This window comes from Equus quagga, chromosome 7, assembly GCF_021613505.1.
Source record: "Equus quagga isolate Etosha38 chromosome 7, UCLA_HA_Equagga_1.0, whole genome shotgun sequence".
In the NCBI taxonomy this organism is placed as follows: domain Eukaryota; kingdom Metazoa; phylum Chordata; class Mammalia; order Perissodactyla; family Equidae; genus Equus; species Equus quagga.
The window spans coordinates 132,251,964-132,269,500 of NC_060273.1; the positions used below are offsets into that span (position 1 = coordinate 132,251,964).

The window sequence follows — 17,537 nt, forward strand, 5'->3', positions numbered from 1 at the left end:
TTGACACTTTTCCAAATAAGAACCATCACAAAATCACACGTATCGAATACTCTCATGCAATGTGCAGAAAGAGGGCAGAGCCACGCACAGCCCCTGCCCTCAGGGAGCTTCCACACTAATGGGTACCCAACTGATGCACGGAATCAGTTACCGCCCGTCTTTTTATTTTTCTTTCTGTGTATGGAGAGGTTCACGTGACGGGAGTGGTACCGAAAGGGTGGATTCTACACCTCACTTTCAGTTAATAGAAGAAAACACCTGGGGAGGGTGCGGCTGGGAACGGGCCCTGCAGGAGACGCGAGGACGGGCAGGCCCAGGTCTAAGGAGAGAGGCCTGTGAAAGGCTCCCTCGGGGCTGGCGCAAGAGCCACAGACCATACAAGGTCCGGGAGGAAGGAGGAGCCCAGTGACAAGAGGGAACATCTTCCTGAGTTAACGCCGCATGAAGCTGCAGTCACACAGATGGAGGCACCCTCCTTGTCTCCAAGTCACTTTGTTTTTTTGGGTTTTTTTAAACAATTTCCAGGTGTGCTTTTTTCTTTGATTCTTGCTTATGTTCTAAATTCACAAATACTGTAAATACTGTATATTTAACCTACGAAAACACAGAAATATTTCTAGTCCAGAAATATTTTTAACTACCAAATACAGATTTCACTCCAGCCATTAAATCTCTGTTGGTGGGAGTTTCTTTCTTTACCCATGTGAACTTAGTTAAAACTTATACTATGCTTATCTTATATGGACTGAAAGTATACTTTGCAAAGCCCTTTCACACCCAGAATTTCACTGGAATCACACCCAACCAGATCCTCATGAAATAGATATTCACTTTGCGACTCTGTCTGTAAAGTTTTTTCCCAGTGCCATCTTTAAATGAGAGTCCTCTGGGACTCCAAAGGCTTCTTCCACTACAAAGCAGTTTTTGTTTAAGCAGAAACTGCTTCAAATTACAACAGCTAAAAATTAAGTTCATTTTGCCCAAGCGAGTCAATGCTTACAGTGAAGGGACATTTTATAGAGATTCTTCTGTCAGCCAAAAAATGGTTTTACTCTTGGGTATTATTCTTAACTCTTAGAGAGATGCCAAAGGCATTACCAAAGAATTAGCCATTCTGTCTCTCTCAGTCCCTCTTAGAAATGAGGAGCATCAAGTGGGGAAAGAAGCTGATGGTGAGCCAAACGAAGGCAGAAGAATGAGACGAGATCAGGCCCTCTGTTCCCGTATTCAAGTTTAGCGTGGACGAGAGCCAGACTTTTATAGGGAGTAGCAAACACTCATCCACCTGATTGAATATACTGAGGACTAAAATAGAGGGCTTGCTTAGTCTATAACCTCAGACAGACATGGGTCTGACTCAGAAGGAACAGGCCTCAAAGCCAAACACAGAATGGGCCCATTCAGTTACTGACCCTCACGTAGGAAGAGTACTGTGCCCTCGCCAGCTTCATAAAGAGAATCAAACCCTTGTGGCCCTGTGTCGCGATGCAGCCCGGAACTGAATGGGTCTTCGGGGACAGGACCCTGCCGACCTGGCCCTGCTCCTCCTCTACATGAATCCAGATATCAGGCACTGTAAATGGCCTCCCAATGGTTCTGCAGACATCATGGGTGTGCCGTGTGAACTCTCCCAAGTCACGGGAGATGTGGACACAGACAGCGAGAACCGTCCTCGCCTGGTCTGAGGGAGGGAAGGTGCGGCACGAGCCCTGAGCAGCTGCAGCAGCGAGTGGAGCTGTCCAGCTGTCCCCGGGGTGGGCTGAGAGCAGCAGACCCCTGGTGTATTTTTAGACAGAACTTCCTCAATGGCATAATGAGGTTCTTCTTTAACAAGGAAATACCCGGGGCAGTACAACTCCCCTGACGAATGTGAGCTGTGTTGAAATGAAAAGCATATGTGCACATTCTGAAATAGAAACCAGGATTAGATAAAGCAGAACTTGAGAGGGGAATGTAATTATTGGTATTGGTAAAAAAAAAAAAAAAGTATAGCATTTAAAACTGTTCTGCTTCCATATATGTTAATTAACCAAGGGATGTTGTCAAAGAAATACTAAGACAATATAAGTGGAAGTGAGGTTTTTAACACCTGAACATAACGAAAAATATATTCTTTATGCTCTTATCTCAGAGACTTTTAGAGAATTAAATATTTAGCTTACAACTATACATATAACCATATAATTAGGCTCCGAGAAATTACCTAAATCAATTCTCTACATTCTATTTTTTTGTAATTTAAAATATTGAAACAGTGTTTTAATAAATGTATTCTGTCCCAAACTAATGTGTATGACGACATCAACCAAGAGTCTCTTGGCACTTCTGCATTTAAGCACCAACACGTGTGTGAACATATGTATATGGGATTCTGGTTCTCTGAGTTATATTCCCCTGTGGACACATTAAGAGATGAGATGAAATAAAGGCCTTATTCTCTAATGAGCTGCAGAGATCCTTTATCAGAAAACCAAAAAAGTTTAGTTTTTTTTTTTGTTTTTTTAAAGATTGGCACCTGAGCTAACAACTGTTGCCAATCTTTCTTTTCCCCTGCTTTTTTCTCCCCAAATCCCCCCAGTATATAGTTGTATATTTTTTTTAGTTGTGGGTCCTCCTAGTTGTGGCATGTGGGACGCCACCTCCCCGTGGCCTGACGAGAGGTGCCATGTCCGCGCCCAGGATCCGAACCAGTGAAACCCTGGGCTGACGAAGCGGAGTGCACGAACTTAACCACAAGGCCACGAGGCCAGCCCCAGAAGTTGTTTCCAAACTATATTCATTAAGTCCTATCAAAAACGAGGCAGGGCAGGGTAGGGAAGGTGCAGAGCCAGGCTGGTAACAGGGCAGTGTAACCCACCAACTCTTGCTTAAGTCCTTCACCTTGGGACGCCACTTGGAAAGTCGGCTAGCATGTTTATGCTCAAGTTTTTTCTAATTTAAAAAAAAAGACTAAGTCCCCTCCAAATAGGGACAGAGCTGTTGCCGTCACCTCCTGGAACCACTACATGCTCCAAGGGTTGTGTTCAGGCTCACTGCAAAGGCCTGTAACTTCACTTACAAGCAGTAGGCAATCCTGGCACGTCCTGAGAACTGAGCGAATCCGTCAAGGCAGCTTCTCCACAACCTTCCTCAGATGATGGACATGCATCGCCCATCTGCGAGGCCTTCACTGCAACTTGTAGGCTCTCAGCTAAGAAGAAAACAAAGGTAAATTAAAAAACAAACATATATACAGTCTAATCTAGACCAGAAGTTGGCAAACTGTATTTGACCTGAGTCTGTTTTTATATGGCCTAGGAGCTAAAAATGGTTTCACATTTTTAAAGGGTTGTTAAAATACGCACGTACACACGCACACAGAAGAATGTGTCCCAGAGACTGTATGTGGCCTGCAAAGCCTAAAGTATTTACCATCCCACCTTTTACACGAAAAGTTTGCCAACCTGCAATCTAGACCAATACTTTTAGCATCATTTTATGATAGAGAATTCAATAAAAAAACAAACTCATTGTATAAAAATCTCAAATGCAACTATTAGTACATTAGTTGGCTGACAAGCTCCCTGTAATTCAACTAATTTAAATATGATATCCAGCCTTAGGATTTTAAAACTTGCTATTCAGAAAATACTAGCTATTCTTCAAAAGAGTATTTTCCCAAATGTGCCTTAAAAAATACAGATTCCCGGGAGTGACATCACCATCATGGCAGAGTGAGTTGTTCCCTTTGTCTCTCCCCTCTAAGTTACGACTAAATGGACATGTATCAACCAGCAGAGGAGTCCCTGCACAGCACAACAGGATGCCTGGCAGACCCTCGCAGCCATACATCTGAAGGCGGGTGGACTACATGCCTGGGGAGCAGCAGAACCAGGTGAGTGGACCCCTCCCCCTCCCTGGGAGCAGCAATCCAGGTCACGGGTCCTCACATAGAGGCTGGCACAACTGTAGGAGGAGGGAGGGGCAGCCTGGCCTGCGCCCAGATGCTTTTGGAGTGGTGACCTGGCCAGCAGAAGAGCCCACCCTGTCATGGTGGCCCCGCCTGTGGGAACACTTCTTACCAAGTGATGGCAGCTCAGTCCCAAAGAGGGAGCCCTGCCCACCAAGTGCAATGGCTCAGCTAAGCCACCTGCAAGCACAGAGTCAGTCTGTGTGGGAAAGAAAGTGCCTCTCCCCTCCCACCTAGCACAGCAGCTCAGCCAGGCCCCTGCCAAGCACAGTGGCCCCACCAGCACAAGAGCATCCTGTCGTGGAGCACAGAGGACCCACTTGTGCATGCATGCATGACCCCCCCAAGCAACTGTGGCTAGGCCGCACAAATGCAGAACAGCCCTACTGACACAACTCCCAGCAGATGGGGCGGGATCAGAAAACACAGCTCCTGCTCCCCTCCCCAGATGTGGCAGGTGGAATCTGTGACCTGATCCACAAAAGTGCCAGCAAAGGGTCACAACACCATGAAGAACTACAGTAACACTTCAGAGCAGAAGGAAAATGACAACTCTCCAGAAACCAAGCCTGAACGCACAGAAATTTACAAGCTAAATGACAGAATTCAAAACAGTTGTCATAAAGAAACTCAACAAATGACAGGAAAACGCAGACAGTTCAATGAGCTCAGGAATAAAATTAATGAGCAGAAGGAACATTTCACCAAAGAAACAGAAGTGCTGAAAAAAAAAAAACCTCAAACAAATTCTGGATATGAAGAACACAATTAATGAGGCAGAAAATAATCTAGAAACCATAAAAAAACAGAGCTGACTTTATGGAGGACAGAATTAGTGATTTACAGGATAGGACTATAGAAATGCCTCAGGTGGGGGAGGAGAAAGAACTAAGATTTTTTTTAAAATGAAGAAATTCTTCAAGAAATATCTGACTCAATTAGGAAAAGCAACATAAGGATTATGAGTATTCCAGAGGGAGAAGAGAGGTAGAAGGGAGCAGAGAGCCTGCTCAAAGAAATAATAGCTGAGAACTTCCCAAACCTGGGAAAGGAACTGGACTTACAACTGCATGAAGACAATAGAACTCCTAATTACTTCAATGCAAAAAGACCTTCTCCAAGGCATATAATAGTAAAACTGGCAAAAGTCAATGATAAAGAAAAAATATTAAGAGCAGTAAGGCAGAAGAAAATAATCTACAAAGGAGCTTCTATCAGGCTTTCAGTGGATTTCTCAGCAGAAACCTTACAGGCTAGGAGAGAATGGAATGATATATTCACAATACTGAAAGACAAAAACTTTCAGCCAAGAATTCTCTATCCAGCAAAAGGATCCTTCAGATACAATGGAGAAATAAAAGCTTTCCCAGATAAACAAAAGCTGAGGGAGTTCATCGCCACTAGACGCCTGCCCCTCCCCCCAAGAAATGCTGAAGGATACCCTCTTACCTGAAAGAAAAAGGCAAAGGTTTACAAAGCTTTCACCAAGGAGATAGACAGACAGACAAAATTAGAAAACTGCAGCTCTCTATCAGAACAGGTCAGCAAACAATTATAACATAAAAGATAAAGGGAAGAAATGCATAAAAAATAACTGTAAACACTTCAATTTAGTCACAAACTCACAAAACAGAATAACTTGTGACAATAACTCAGAAGAAGAAGGGGAAAGGAATGGAACCTGCTTAGGCTAATGGAGATAAGAGGCTATCGGAAAATGGACTGTCTCATCTACAAGATCTTGTATCCAAACCTCATTGTAACCAGTAAAAAAGAAAAATCAGAGCAGAGCCACAATTCATTAATAAAGAGAAGACCATCACAGAAAACCAACAAACTGAAATGGTAGTCAGAAATACAAGGGAAGAGAAACAATGGAAATAGAACAACCAGAAAACAAGAAATAAAATGCCAGTATTAAGCCCTCATTTGTCAATAATCACTCTAAATGTAAATAGATTGAACTCTTCAATTGAAAGACACACAGTGGCTGGATGGATTAGAAAATAAGACCCAACAGTATGCTGCCTCCAGGAAACACACCTCAGTTCTAAAGACAAACACAGGCTCAGAGTGAAGGGATGGAAGATGATACTCCAAGCTAACAGCAAACAAAAGAAAGCAGGTATTGCCATATTTATATAAGACAAAGTAGACTTCAAGATAAAAAAGACAATGAGAAACAAAGAGGGGCAGTATATAATGATAAAAAGGACATCCCACCAAGAGGACATAACACTTATGAATATATATGCACCTAACACAGGGGCACCAAAGCACATAAAGCAACTATTAACAGACCTAAAGGGAGATATTAACAACAACACAACAATAATAGGGGACCTCAACACCCCACTTACATCAATGGACAGATCATCCAGACAGAAAATCAACAAGGAAGTAGTGGTATTAAATGAAACACTAGATCAGGTGGACTTAATAGATATGTATATAGAACATTCCATCCAGAAACAGCAGAATACACATTCTCCTAAAGTGCACATGGAACATTCTCAAAGATAGACCATATGTTTGAAAACAAGGCAAGCCTCAATAAATTTAAGAAGATTGAAATCATATCAAGAAGCATCTTTTCCAACCACAAATGCTATGAAACTAGAACTCAATCACAAGAAAAAACCTAGGGAAGACACAAATATGTGGAGACTAAACAACATGCTACTGAACAACCAATGAAGAAATCAAAGGAGAAATAAAAAAATACCTGGAGACAAATGAAAATGAAAACACAACATACCGACTCTTATGGGGGGGAGGGGCAAAAGAAGTAAAGGGGCATATATGTATTAAAAAAAAAAATACAGACTCGCAGTCCTCACCGTAGATCTACTGGTTCAGATTCTCCAGGAAAGAAAACAAAGGATTCGCATTTTAAAGAGGTACCAAAGGCTACTCATAGGATCTGGTGAGATTGGGAAACATCACATCAAGAAAGCGAAGTTTTTATTTACAATAAAAGGTTTTCAACTAGCATGTGGAATAGTATAATTTTGAGGACCTTACAAATATTTCTAAACCCCTCTGTCCAATGATTCAATTCAGTCAACACTCACTGAGCACCCGCTGAGCCCTAATGACCAGTGGGCATTTGATAACTAATAAGGAGAGTTTGCAGCTTGGAGAAGGAAAGAGACACAACTAACCACGCCACTAGATAGCATGCGATCAGTACCAAGTTCCATCACCCAGGCGTAAGAGCATTAAAAAGTACTCCAGTAGCACAGCAGAGCCAGCGGGATTAGGAAAACTTGCTTAAAGGAGATGAAACCTGAGCAGGACCTTGAGCAGATGGAGTTCAAGAGGCCGAGACAGAAGAGGAGAGAGGAGTGAAGAAAAGCAGTGCAGTAGAACAAAGACCTCGGCAGGCAGATGATTCAAGGTGCGTAAATGAACGGTCTTTCCCCCCAAAGATAAGTCCCTCACTCTGATAAGAATTCCTGCTGTCTCTGCAGCGATGTGTTGTCAATCAATGGTGGGGCTGGATCATCTCGCCTGAAGATCGGGCAGTACTTCAACTGCCCTGAATTCTCTTGAGTGGCTGGGTCCACTGCTGCGCCCCAGCTCCCCCACCACATGGAAGCCCAGAGGAATCCAAGCAGATGGACCAAAACAGGGCTCCAGTGACAGTTTTGGTGGGGGAGAAAGTGAAAGCCACCAGCTAAAATTGAGAGTGGGTGACTTATTCAATAAAGAGGTCATCAAGGATAATGAGAGGGTCACCCGTTCTTGTCGACCTGTTTGAAAGTCCTTGGAGCTTTATTTCTAAAATACGTCTTGCATCTGTCCACTTCTCTCTCCCGCCTCTGCGCACAGTCCTGGTCTAGACCAAAGCTCCAGCATCTCCCCTCAGCTTCTGTGATGGCTTCCTAACAGTCTCCAGGCAAACTGGTCTCCTTGCATCTGTTCCTCATTCAGCAGCCAACATTCTTTTCAAGACGGAAATAAGATTATGCCACACCCATGATTAAAAGCTTCCATCACTTTCCATCAGTTTTGGGAAAAAAAATTTTTTTTTCTTAACCACAGCCTATAAAGACCCGGCCCCTATCCACCCCGTGGCCATCTCCCCCGACTCCTGCCAGCGTCGTCTTCCTTCTCTCCTTGGACACACCAAGCTCATTCCAGATGCGGGGGCTCTGCACGCACTTTCTCCCTGCCCAGGAATGGTCCCCCCCAGAGCTCCAAACAGCTGGCTGCTTCTATCTTTCAGTTCTCATTGCAAAACATAATCTCCTCATAGAGGTCTTCCCTGGCCTCTCTGAAGCAAAGCCTTCACCTCATCCCAAACCCATTATCTTATTTTCTTGTGACTTCTGAGATGCTCTTGCCTCCTTGTGTGCCGTCCATCTTCCCCATTGGAAGACTTCATGAAAGCATTACTGCCTCCTTAGCACCCACAGCAGCACACGGTTGATGCTCAATATCTGATGAATGCGTGGATGAATCCATCAGTGGACCCCACTTCAGACAACCTCTCTGCCCTTCTTAAGACCTCAGTTTCCTCGACTGTGCAATAAAGATGAGAGATTCCACGACTCCCCAATTCTCCTCCAGAGCTAATGTTCTGAAATGCTAAGCCAGAGCCCGGCAAACTTTTTCTGCAAAGGACCAGAGAGGACATAGTTTAGGCTTTGTGGGCCACAAGCCCACTCACTGTTGCAGCTATCCATCTGTGCCACTGCAGCAGGAAAGCAGCCAGAGATATCACTGATATGCAAACGGGTGGGTGTGGCTGGGTTCCAATAAACCTATGTGTACAGAAACAGGTGGTGGGACGCCTTTCATGCGTGGTCTATAATCTACCCACCCTCTTTCTGATCCACAGCATTCCCCGCCACACTCTCAGGGGGTGGCTAGTATCTCCTAAACCCTCTGTCCCTGTGGTCACTTCCAGACCGTTAGCCCCATTCCCCCCCCTTAAATCCCTTCTTCCCCTGAAGTCCGTGCCATCAGGTTATGGCACTTGCTGCCCCTCCTGGTTGCCGTTGGCTACAGACCCCTTGACAAGGTCAGTTCTCCCCTCCCCAGTGCTACTGCTGTCAAAGTTCTCAGTGACTCCAATCCTATGAATACAGACCTCCCAACACCCTGGCCTCTGTCCCCTGACCTTCTCACCTTCAGTGACCCTGTCCTCCAGCCTCCCCAGCCACCAGCTCCCAGGGTTATTCCTAGACTTTGCTATTCTCCGCACAGTAGTTGAGGGCTCCTTTTAAAACACAAATCAAGTCACTCCTCTACTCAAAACTCTGTAAAGCCTCTCGACCCACTCGGAAGAACATTCAAAGTCCTTACCTCACCCTCATTACCTGAGTCCTCGTGAACCAGACTCATCTCCTGCCACTCACCGCCCCTCACTTCACTCCACCTGCACCGTCCTCCTTGCTGTTCCTCAAACAAACCTGGCACTCACCTGCCTCAGGCCCTTTGCACCTGCTATTCCCTCTGTCTGGAACATGCTTTTCCGAGATATCTACTTGGCTTGCACACTTTTATCACATGTGCTTACATACCACCACATCAAAGAGGCCTTCCCTGGCCACCCTATCTAAAACAGGGCCTCTCAACTCCACCACTGCCCCCTCATCCGCTCACTTTCCTTCATAGTGCCCAACACACCTGATGTATTTATTTCCTTATCTTTTGCTGTTTCTGGAATGCAGATTCCAGGAAAGTCAGGATCTGTCTTATTCCGCTGTGTCCTCAGCACCGAGACCACAGTGCGTGGCATGCAGGGGGTGCTCAATAAACGTTTTCTGAGCTTGTGGAATCAAAGCCTTTTGGAAGCATCTTACCTTCTTTCAGGGCTGCTGCCAGCAGCGAGGCCGCCTGGGGAGGCTCCCCGGGGTCGGGTTTAATGAGGAGATGGGGCTCCAGGTGCACGTCCTCAAACCCACTCAGCTCTCCAAGCTCAGCATAGATGTTCAGCTTCTCCTCTAAATACATGCAAATCTGCTGGTCTTGGGTGCTGAGGATCTCTATGAAAGAGGATTTACCAGAGAAGGCTATCACATGAATACAACTAAGATGAATAGCCACACTTTCAGATAAAAATGCTACTAATCAGCAAGCAGCACGGTCTGACGGGCCAAGTGCAGGCTGTTGGGTGGGACAGACCCAGATTCAAATCCTAACCTTCCACTCAGTGACTGCCGCCTCAGCAAAGGACTCGACCACTCTGAGCTTCCATTGTCTTTTCTGTAAGTTTATCCTACTCAGTAAATGTCCGATTCCTTTCCCCTTCCCCTAATTCCAGAAAAACTTGCAGAGCCAATCTTTGTTTATCCACGCTGTCTTTCCTTAAGACTAAACACTATGCTTAGGAACGAAAACTGAGGCGGCATAGTCTGTGACGAACGAAAAGCACAAGGGAAACACGGCCGAGGCCGGAGCCTCCCAGGGCCACGGCCAGCCTCTGTTACCCTGACACGCTGGCTGACGTGGTTTCGAAACCTCCAATTCCTGTGACCGCCCTCGCCTGGATCATTTTCCTCTGATGTCGACATGTCCCAGGATTCTTAGAGCTTAAAGGGCCTTAACCAGCATCTGACCGAGGGGTCTGCAGAGCTCTCTGCCGCAGAATCACCCGGGAGAGTTTAAAATAATGACATCTGTACCCCACCCCGATTCCGAGTGAACTGGTGGAGGGTGGGGCACAGGCATCAGAATTTTTAAAGACCTCCCTGAGTGATTCTAATGCTCAGCCAGAGATGAGAATCACTGAGCTAACCTAATTTCCTTACTTTGCAGATTTGGAAACTGAGGACCAGAGTTATTGGGTCCTCGTGCTGAGTCACATGACTATGGCCCGACAGCACTGGGACCTTCAACCACTGGACGGCGGTTCCAGTGCCGGTCTGCACCACACCGCCCATGGTCACTGTTTCATAGATGTTACGTGCAGAATGTTTTTCACATATTTTAATCACTAAGGAGGAAGGAGGGAGAGACTCATCTTATTTGAGCACTTCAAGTGCTTGTGCTTCTTTGGCGGGGGGAGGTGGTCAGCGCGGGCCTCTGGTACACAGAATTAGACCAGCTGTCCAGTCATCACCTCCCTTTCACGACACCTGCGCTTTCCGACCTCCTGGGAGAACACCACGGCCAGGGAGCCTGCGCCGTACCTTGACACTGCTGAATTCTGGCCACTCGTGCTTCAGCTTTCCGCTTCTCCTCATCAGATTCACTTGCCCTTCCTCCTTCTTCCTCTGGGCAACTTTAAAAGACAACAGTCAAGAGACACAACTGAAGCCAAATCCCACTATCTTTAGGCTCATTGCAAAGACATGGGGACTTGGCAGTAGAATCATTCAGAGGAGAAAAATTCAGTATGAAGAGAATTCATCATGCCCCCCGGCCAAGCGATTTGGTTTTCTGGAGTACATAAAGAACCCTGCATAATATAACATAGCTCTCAAAGTCGGCAGTGTAGGATGACTCAGATATTCCAACACACAAACATATGCTCATGTACACACACACTCACCCCCCACAATACCAATACCAGCATTAGGCACAGCTAAAAGAATTTTTGCTTTCTACTACACTAGGGCACTTCTATCCTTAATACAGGAAGAGCACAGGGTTGGAGGGAATGGAGGTCGGGTGCCAGGTTGGGTAGGTGCAGCGGAGGTGGAGGAATTTTATATGACATCACTCAAGATCTAACTTAAGAATGATCACTTCACCCTCACACCCCCAGTTATAAAAGCTGTCCTTGTACAAGTAAGAGAAGTAAATTGACTTAGAACACTTGGATCCACCAACCCAAAAACGTTTATTGAATGATTCTTCAGAATTATTCAGACAAACATAAGACATGGTCCCTGCCCTCGAGGAGCTTCCAATCTAATACACAAACACATATACATAAAAGAAGAGAATAGCTACAAGGCAGGATATGACAAGCACCAAATAAATGCTTTAGAGAGCGGGTGTTAAAGAATTTCAGGTAAGGAAGAGACCGCTGGAACTGAAGAGGTCTTCATGAAGGAGGCGAGCCATGAGCTGCACCAGAGATGGGCAAGATTCACACAGGCAGAGGGGAGGTGGGGCACTGCATGCAGGGAGGTGCGGAGAACAAAGCTGCAGGTGAGGGGCTATCGCAGGTGGGTGCAGGGGGCGGGGAGCAGACCATTCTGGCTGAGGCAAAGTTTTCATGCAAGGGGAGACATGTTAGAATATTTCCCGCAAGTGAACAAGTCCATTCCCGAGCTCATGGACAGAAGGAGATGTTACCTTTCCACTGCCTGTTGGATCCGTCTCATCCAGTTATTTCGTTCCTCCTTGGAATTGGTATGAATTTCATACATCTCAGGACCAGCTGATGAAGCACTGATCAGAAACATTCCTCTCTCCTCATTAGCAACTTCTCTAGCAATAAGCTTCTGAAGGGAAATAACGGATGGCTTCTGATCCTACGCAAAATAGGAGGATGTGCAGATGAAGCTGCATCCTATCGAAAGGAAGGCTCTCACAACACACATCAGCTAAGGAAAGCAACAGCATTAGGCAAACGTATTTCACTTCAACCTCTTCAAAAGAGCCGTGGGAGCCAATAAGCTCTCCGATGGAAAGAGTATGGTGAAAAGAGGATGGAAATAGAGGATGCAGGAGAATGTCTTTAAGAATCGGTGGTTTAAAAGGACAACTTTTAAAAAGCTAACAATCAGAGTGGTAAGAAAAAAATATCAGAATGCCATAGTCAAGGGTAGAGGGATTTTTCTAGAAGGGCATGGGATAGGAAATAGTGTATCAAATATTACAGAGACTGAGAGGGATGGCCAGCCTAGAGAGTCCATTGGATTTAGAGTACCAAGGGGCAGACTGTGAAAACGAAAGGTAAGAATGAGGAGGCAAGACCTTAGATTCCCACACACAACCAATGTGCTCTGCTATCGCAGTGCAGACCACAGCAACACGACATCTACAGTTCTGCCTGCAAATGCCTCTTCTGCCCGTCAACCAGCGAGTGCCTGGTGGCAGGAACGGGTCTAATTCATCTTCATATGCCCAGCATGGTGCTTAGCATAGAGTAGGCATTCAATACATGTCTGAGAACTAGATTTGGCATAATTCCATCAGAGGGAAATAGGAGGAAAGTCTAAAATTCGTCATCCAAGCCATGGTTAAATCACCTCTTCTACCAACATCATCCTTCGATGTCCCATCCTAAGCGCTGGGGATTCAAAAAAGAGTAAGATACTGATAATACTAATTTGGGTGGGAAGCTGTAGTTGAAAGAATAGCCAAAGGAATGCTTGTTGGAAGAACAGTTCTAGGGGTAAACATGGAGAATCTTCCTTGGTTTGTGGCTTCCACCACTGTTTGCAGTCGGTCGCAGTATGTGGCTTTGCTCCTCCCTCACGGACTGAGCGACGCCTTCATCCAGAACTGCTGACTCCTCAGTGCTGACTTGTCTGCTTTCCCAGCATCACACAGCTCTACCACGTCTGAAGTTGCATGCAAGGGTGCACCCAGAATACCTCTTCACCCCATTCTTCGAGTAGAAAAAACACATATATACACCATGAGGGGACAGAGCACCGGTCCACCCAAGGCCTTGCTGTGTCTCTGCAGTGGAAGCAAACGCAGCTGTGTGGCAGAGGTTTTTGCACACTGCCCTCTCCAATTCGGAGGGCCCCTGGGCACTGTTCATATCCTTTCCTCAATTAGGGATCTAGTATCCAAGGCTTTATCTGCTCTCCCTCCTTCAATGCAGTTTTAGCGTCCTCAGCTACAAGGCAAAAGGCCTCTGTACATACAGAGGCAGAGCAGCTGTGGGCTGCTGATGACGTCCGCAAGAGCAGAATTATTTGAACTAGTTGGTTAGCGTTGCAGGCAGAGGGAAGGTGATGGGGGTCTGATGTTTTAAAAGTGACAAGTAGGTAAGTGGGTAGAAAGCAGCATTAATTAAATCACCATCAGCCCAGGAGGCTTAAGGGACATGCCACGTGTGTTCAAATGACACACGAATGTTAGAGATGAACAAGAATCCAAATCACATCTCTGGAATGTAGGTTCCACGTCTGCTTTGGAGACGGGTGTCAAAACTAGTGATGCAAGGACCTACCCCAGCCTGCAGACATGTTTTGTTTGTGCCACAAGATTTAAAAAACAGATTTTTTGGAATAGTTGCCAACATTTAAAAACTAGACGATTTCACTTTTTTAAAAAAACTCTAGATTTCTGGGAAAAGCAGAAGATTGGCAATGCTGGGCCCATATCCTCATTTAAAACACTGGCTATAGCTGAGTGATCCCTGCCCTCTTTGCAAGGGGGCACGTACTCGCCAGTTCTCCACAGTTCATACCACTCTATCAGCTCCTCGATACGAAGCCAGGGCCAATTAACCTATTTACATTTCCTGACCAACCCCCTAGGCATTGGAGTTGATGGCCTCTGCCACAGAGGAAGAGGAAAAGGAGCTGCTCCCTTTGGCCCCATTGTTACCCCATATCCATCTGTGATTCCATAAAGTGGCTGATTCCATTATGAGCGAGTCCATTCAGGATTCCACCGTGATAACAAGATCTTAAGGTCGCTTCACATTTTGAGTTTTTGTACTTGTGCATCTACATGTTTACTTTGTCTGTTTTATAGTTCATTCATTTTGAAATTACCTTCTTTGATACTCAAGAGGATCTCCTAGACTCAGTATTCCGGGATTTAGTGAACATATCTACTTTTTCCTATTCATTTCGTAGATTTGGGTCCTACTCCCATTTCTAGCGGAGTCCTTTTCAAAAACAAACAAAATTCTCTTGGAGGGAAGCTACTCCATCCTCTTGCTACTTTTGGCTTATTCTCCTGGCCATTTAGAAATTCATCGTGTTGTCTGTAACAGGTGAAAAGTTAAACATTTCCCAAAGAAGTTTTTTCATAGCACAAGGGACACAGAATCTCCCCTGTGGATATTAGTGTACAGATAACTTTCCAAAATACGAATACCAGCTTCTAGCTCATGCAACAATTCCCTTAAGACTTTAACTATAAGGTATTTATGACAAATGGGCTTTGTCAACTAAATGTATACGATGGAAGTAAAAAGCATATGATTGAACGGTAGGGTGAACTTGAGGAGAATGCTTTCCCTTTGGCTCGCTGACATCAACAAGGGCTTGGCTGGCTTTTGCAAACGTAGCTACATGTCAGGCTAACATCTTCAGGAAACTGTACCAGCATCATCTGCCTGTGGTCTGTAGACAAACACGTTCTACCGAGAGGAGCTAGGTCGTGGCTGCCTTCATTCTGGCATTTGGTGGATGGCATCCCTAATGTCCCATTTAACGGTAAATGTGGTCTATGGTAGAGGTAACTCTTCAAGAGCTCAGATGAGAGGGACAGATCCATTTGTCAAGTCGTACTGTAAGTTGAGCATCACAGCATGATCTGAATCCACATGCTATGTTGTCCTAGAAAACCAGATAGCTGTCTTCACGGTATATCTAATTCTTGACCCATCAGCAGGTCATTCGGCCTGTAATACCACCCGAGCAGCAGGATTTGCTTCTCCTCCAAGTCTTTGGTTTTGAAGAAATCTTTGTTTCTATAAAGATGTTGGATAAATTTGTTTTCTCGTCTAACATGGCCCTCAGCACCCCACAGGTCAAACAAAATTGTCCCGCTTTTCCACTTACTTTACTCTGTCTTCTTTCAGAGCATCCCAGACAACAGCAGAGAGAGGTTGCTGGACACACCAGCAGGTTGTCACAAAATCTGCAGTATATACAGTTCAAATGGACCAGGGACCCGGGGACTCGTTTAAGTCCTCTCGTTATCCTCTGGCGTAGCTTTGTGAAAGTCTCTGACCTTTATCCAACCTGGCATCATTCTGCTGATGAGAGGCAATGTGCTGAGCAGGGCAAGAAGCTGACTAGGCCAAAGTAACGGGCACAGACGGCGGGTGAGGCACCGCCCCAGCCTCCTCCTCCCCAGAACCCATCGTCACGCAGGCGTTTCTTTGTTTGCTCTGGACAGCAAAACAGGAAATTCATCAGGCTTGAATTTGCCAAAACCAGTTGGCACTGATATCTGCTAATGGTACCTGAACGTCCTATCAGACAATGGATGACAAATCCTAGCATATAGAGAGCCACCATGAGACTGGCCACATTGGTACTGCATCTTAGATTCTTTCTGCTAGCAGGGCCTGATGTTCCATGATGCCAGCAAGGAGTTAATTGATGACGTCTTCCTTCTTTAAGTGAGTCATTTTGGACCACAAGATGCTATGTAAAAAAATGTTATCAAATGCTGGTTTTACTGCTAGTCTAAGTCTAACTCTGTGCTGGCAATGAGATTAATAACATACCATAAAGATAAGTGTTATATCAATAACCTTAGTAATTAGTAGCCATTAGAGTAGAAATAAGAAAGAATCTTCTTTAAACTTTAGATACCAGGATAGTGTTCTCCCATTTGGCAGAAGGAGTATCCTAACAGTCACGAATGGGGTTAGCAACAGGTGCAGCAGGCACCGTCCAAGGGGAAAAGACAGCAGGCGCCAGAATGACCTGCTGTTCCCAGCATCAACATCTGAGCTGCTGGAAAGTCGGGGGGAAGGAAGTCTAGGGAGAGACCCAGAGAGCCAGACGGCAGAGGGCCACATTCACCAACCACAACAAAGTACTTCCGTATTTTCACAGCTGGTTAAACTGCTGAACCAGATGACTACCTGTTCTGGCTGTGATAACTCAACACTTATCATCCTAGTTAAAACCCAGTTAGATGTTTGTTACCCAACACCGCAATCACTAATAATAATGGGAATATAACAGGGGCATATTCTTGCCAATTACTATTTAATGTCTCTAGGAATTTGGGGCATTTTGTAAGGAGTTGTGGGATTAAACCATTTAAAATATGCATCACATGGCCATATACTTACAACGGCTGCAAAGATGTATTTCTGGTCTTTTTCTTGTAAAAAGAGCAGCACGTCAGTGAGAAGGAGAGCGAGGATATCTTCAAAGAAAAAACATTGCCAGGATTAATGAAGCACGCCACGGCTCAAAGTACATATTCCGATTTCATGTTTGACATCTAAATAAATGTATTAAGAATTAGAAGTCTAAGATTTAGTCTAACTATAAAACTTTTACAAAAATGCCTGTATCATGATAGGCAAAGATAGATTTTATACATAAATGCAGCTTCTCTAATAAGGGTGCATGTTTGCTAACTGTAAAGCTAAATTGCCAGCAAAATTTAATGTTATAGCTTTCAAAACAGAAGAAAAATACCCAATAAAAAGGAAGGTTCTAATAGAATGAAGCCCTTACGATTAGGGGGAAAAATGCTTAATTAAAACTGTCAGAAGGCAGCTTCTATCTTGCATGATGCTATTCTGTTCCATCTGGACCTGAGAGAGCATGAGACCCTGTGCTTCCCTTACAAACTGTTCACGAGAACACTACCGCCAAACATTCTCACACCAAGTTACCAAACTGCTGATTCTAGGAAACAGATAAAGAACAAACGACTCGGAGCAAGAGGATCTCCAGATTGGGGTTAATATTTTAGTCTAGTTAACAGCCTAATTGTGGTTATCGTTTAGTTGCAACATTGC

The 17,537-nt window shown here is 45.0% G+C and overlaps 1 protein-coding gene across 17 annotated transcripts in view; it reads right to left on the bottom strand.

Moving 5' to 3' along the window:
- The window catches only part of ARHGEF28 (Rho guanine nucleotide exchange factor 28), a 272,749-nt gene that overhangs the window by 36,716 nt on the left and 218,496 nt on the right, over positions 1 to 17,537 (bottom strand). For all 17 annotated transcript variants that reach the window (XM_046665596.1, XM_046665599.1, XM_046665597.1 and 14 more), the window contains 5 exons: positions 16,857 to 16,933; positions 12,206 to 12,384; positions 11,092 to 11,183; positions 9,763 to 9,945; positions 3,059 to 3,190 (listed from right to left, as the gene is read on the bottom strand). In XM_046665596.1, coding sequence (XP_046521552.1) covers positions 3,059 to 3,190; positions 9,763 to 9,945; positions 11,092 to 11,183; positions 12,206 to 12,384; positions 16,857 to 16,933 — 663 coding nt within the window. The remainder of the gene's footprint in view (positions 1 to 3,058; positions 3,191 to 9,762; positions 9,946 to 11,091; positions 11,184 to 12,205; positions 12,385 to 16,856; positions 16,934 to 17,537) is intronic.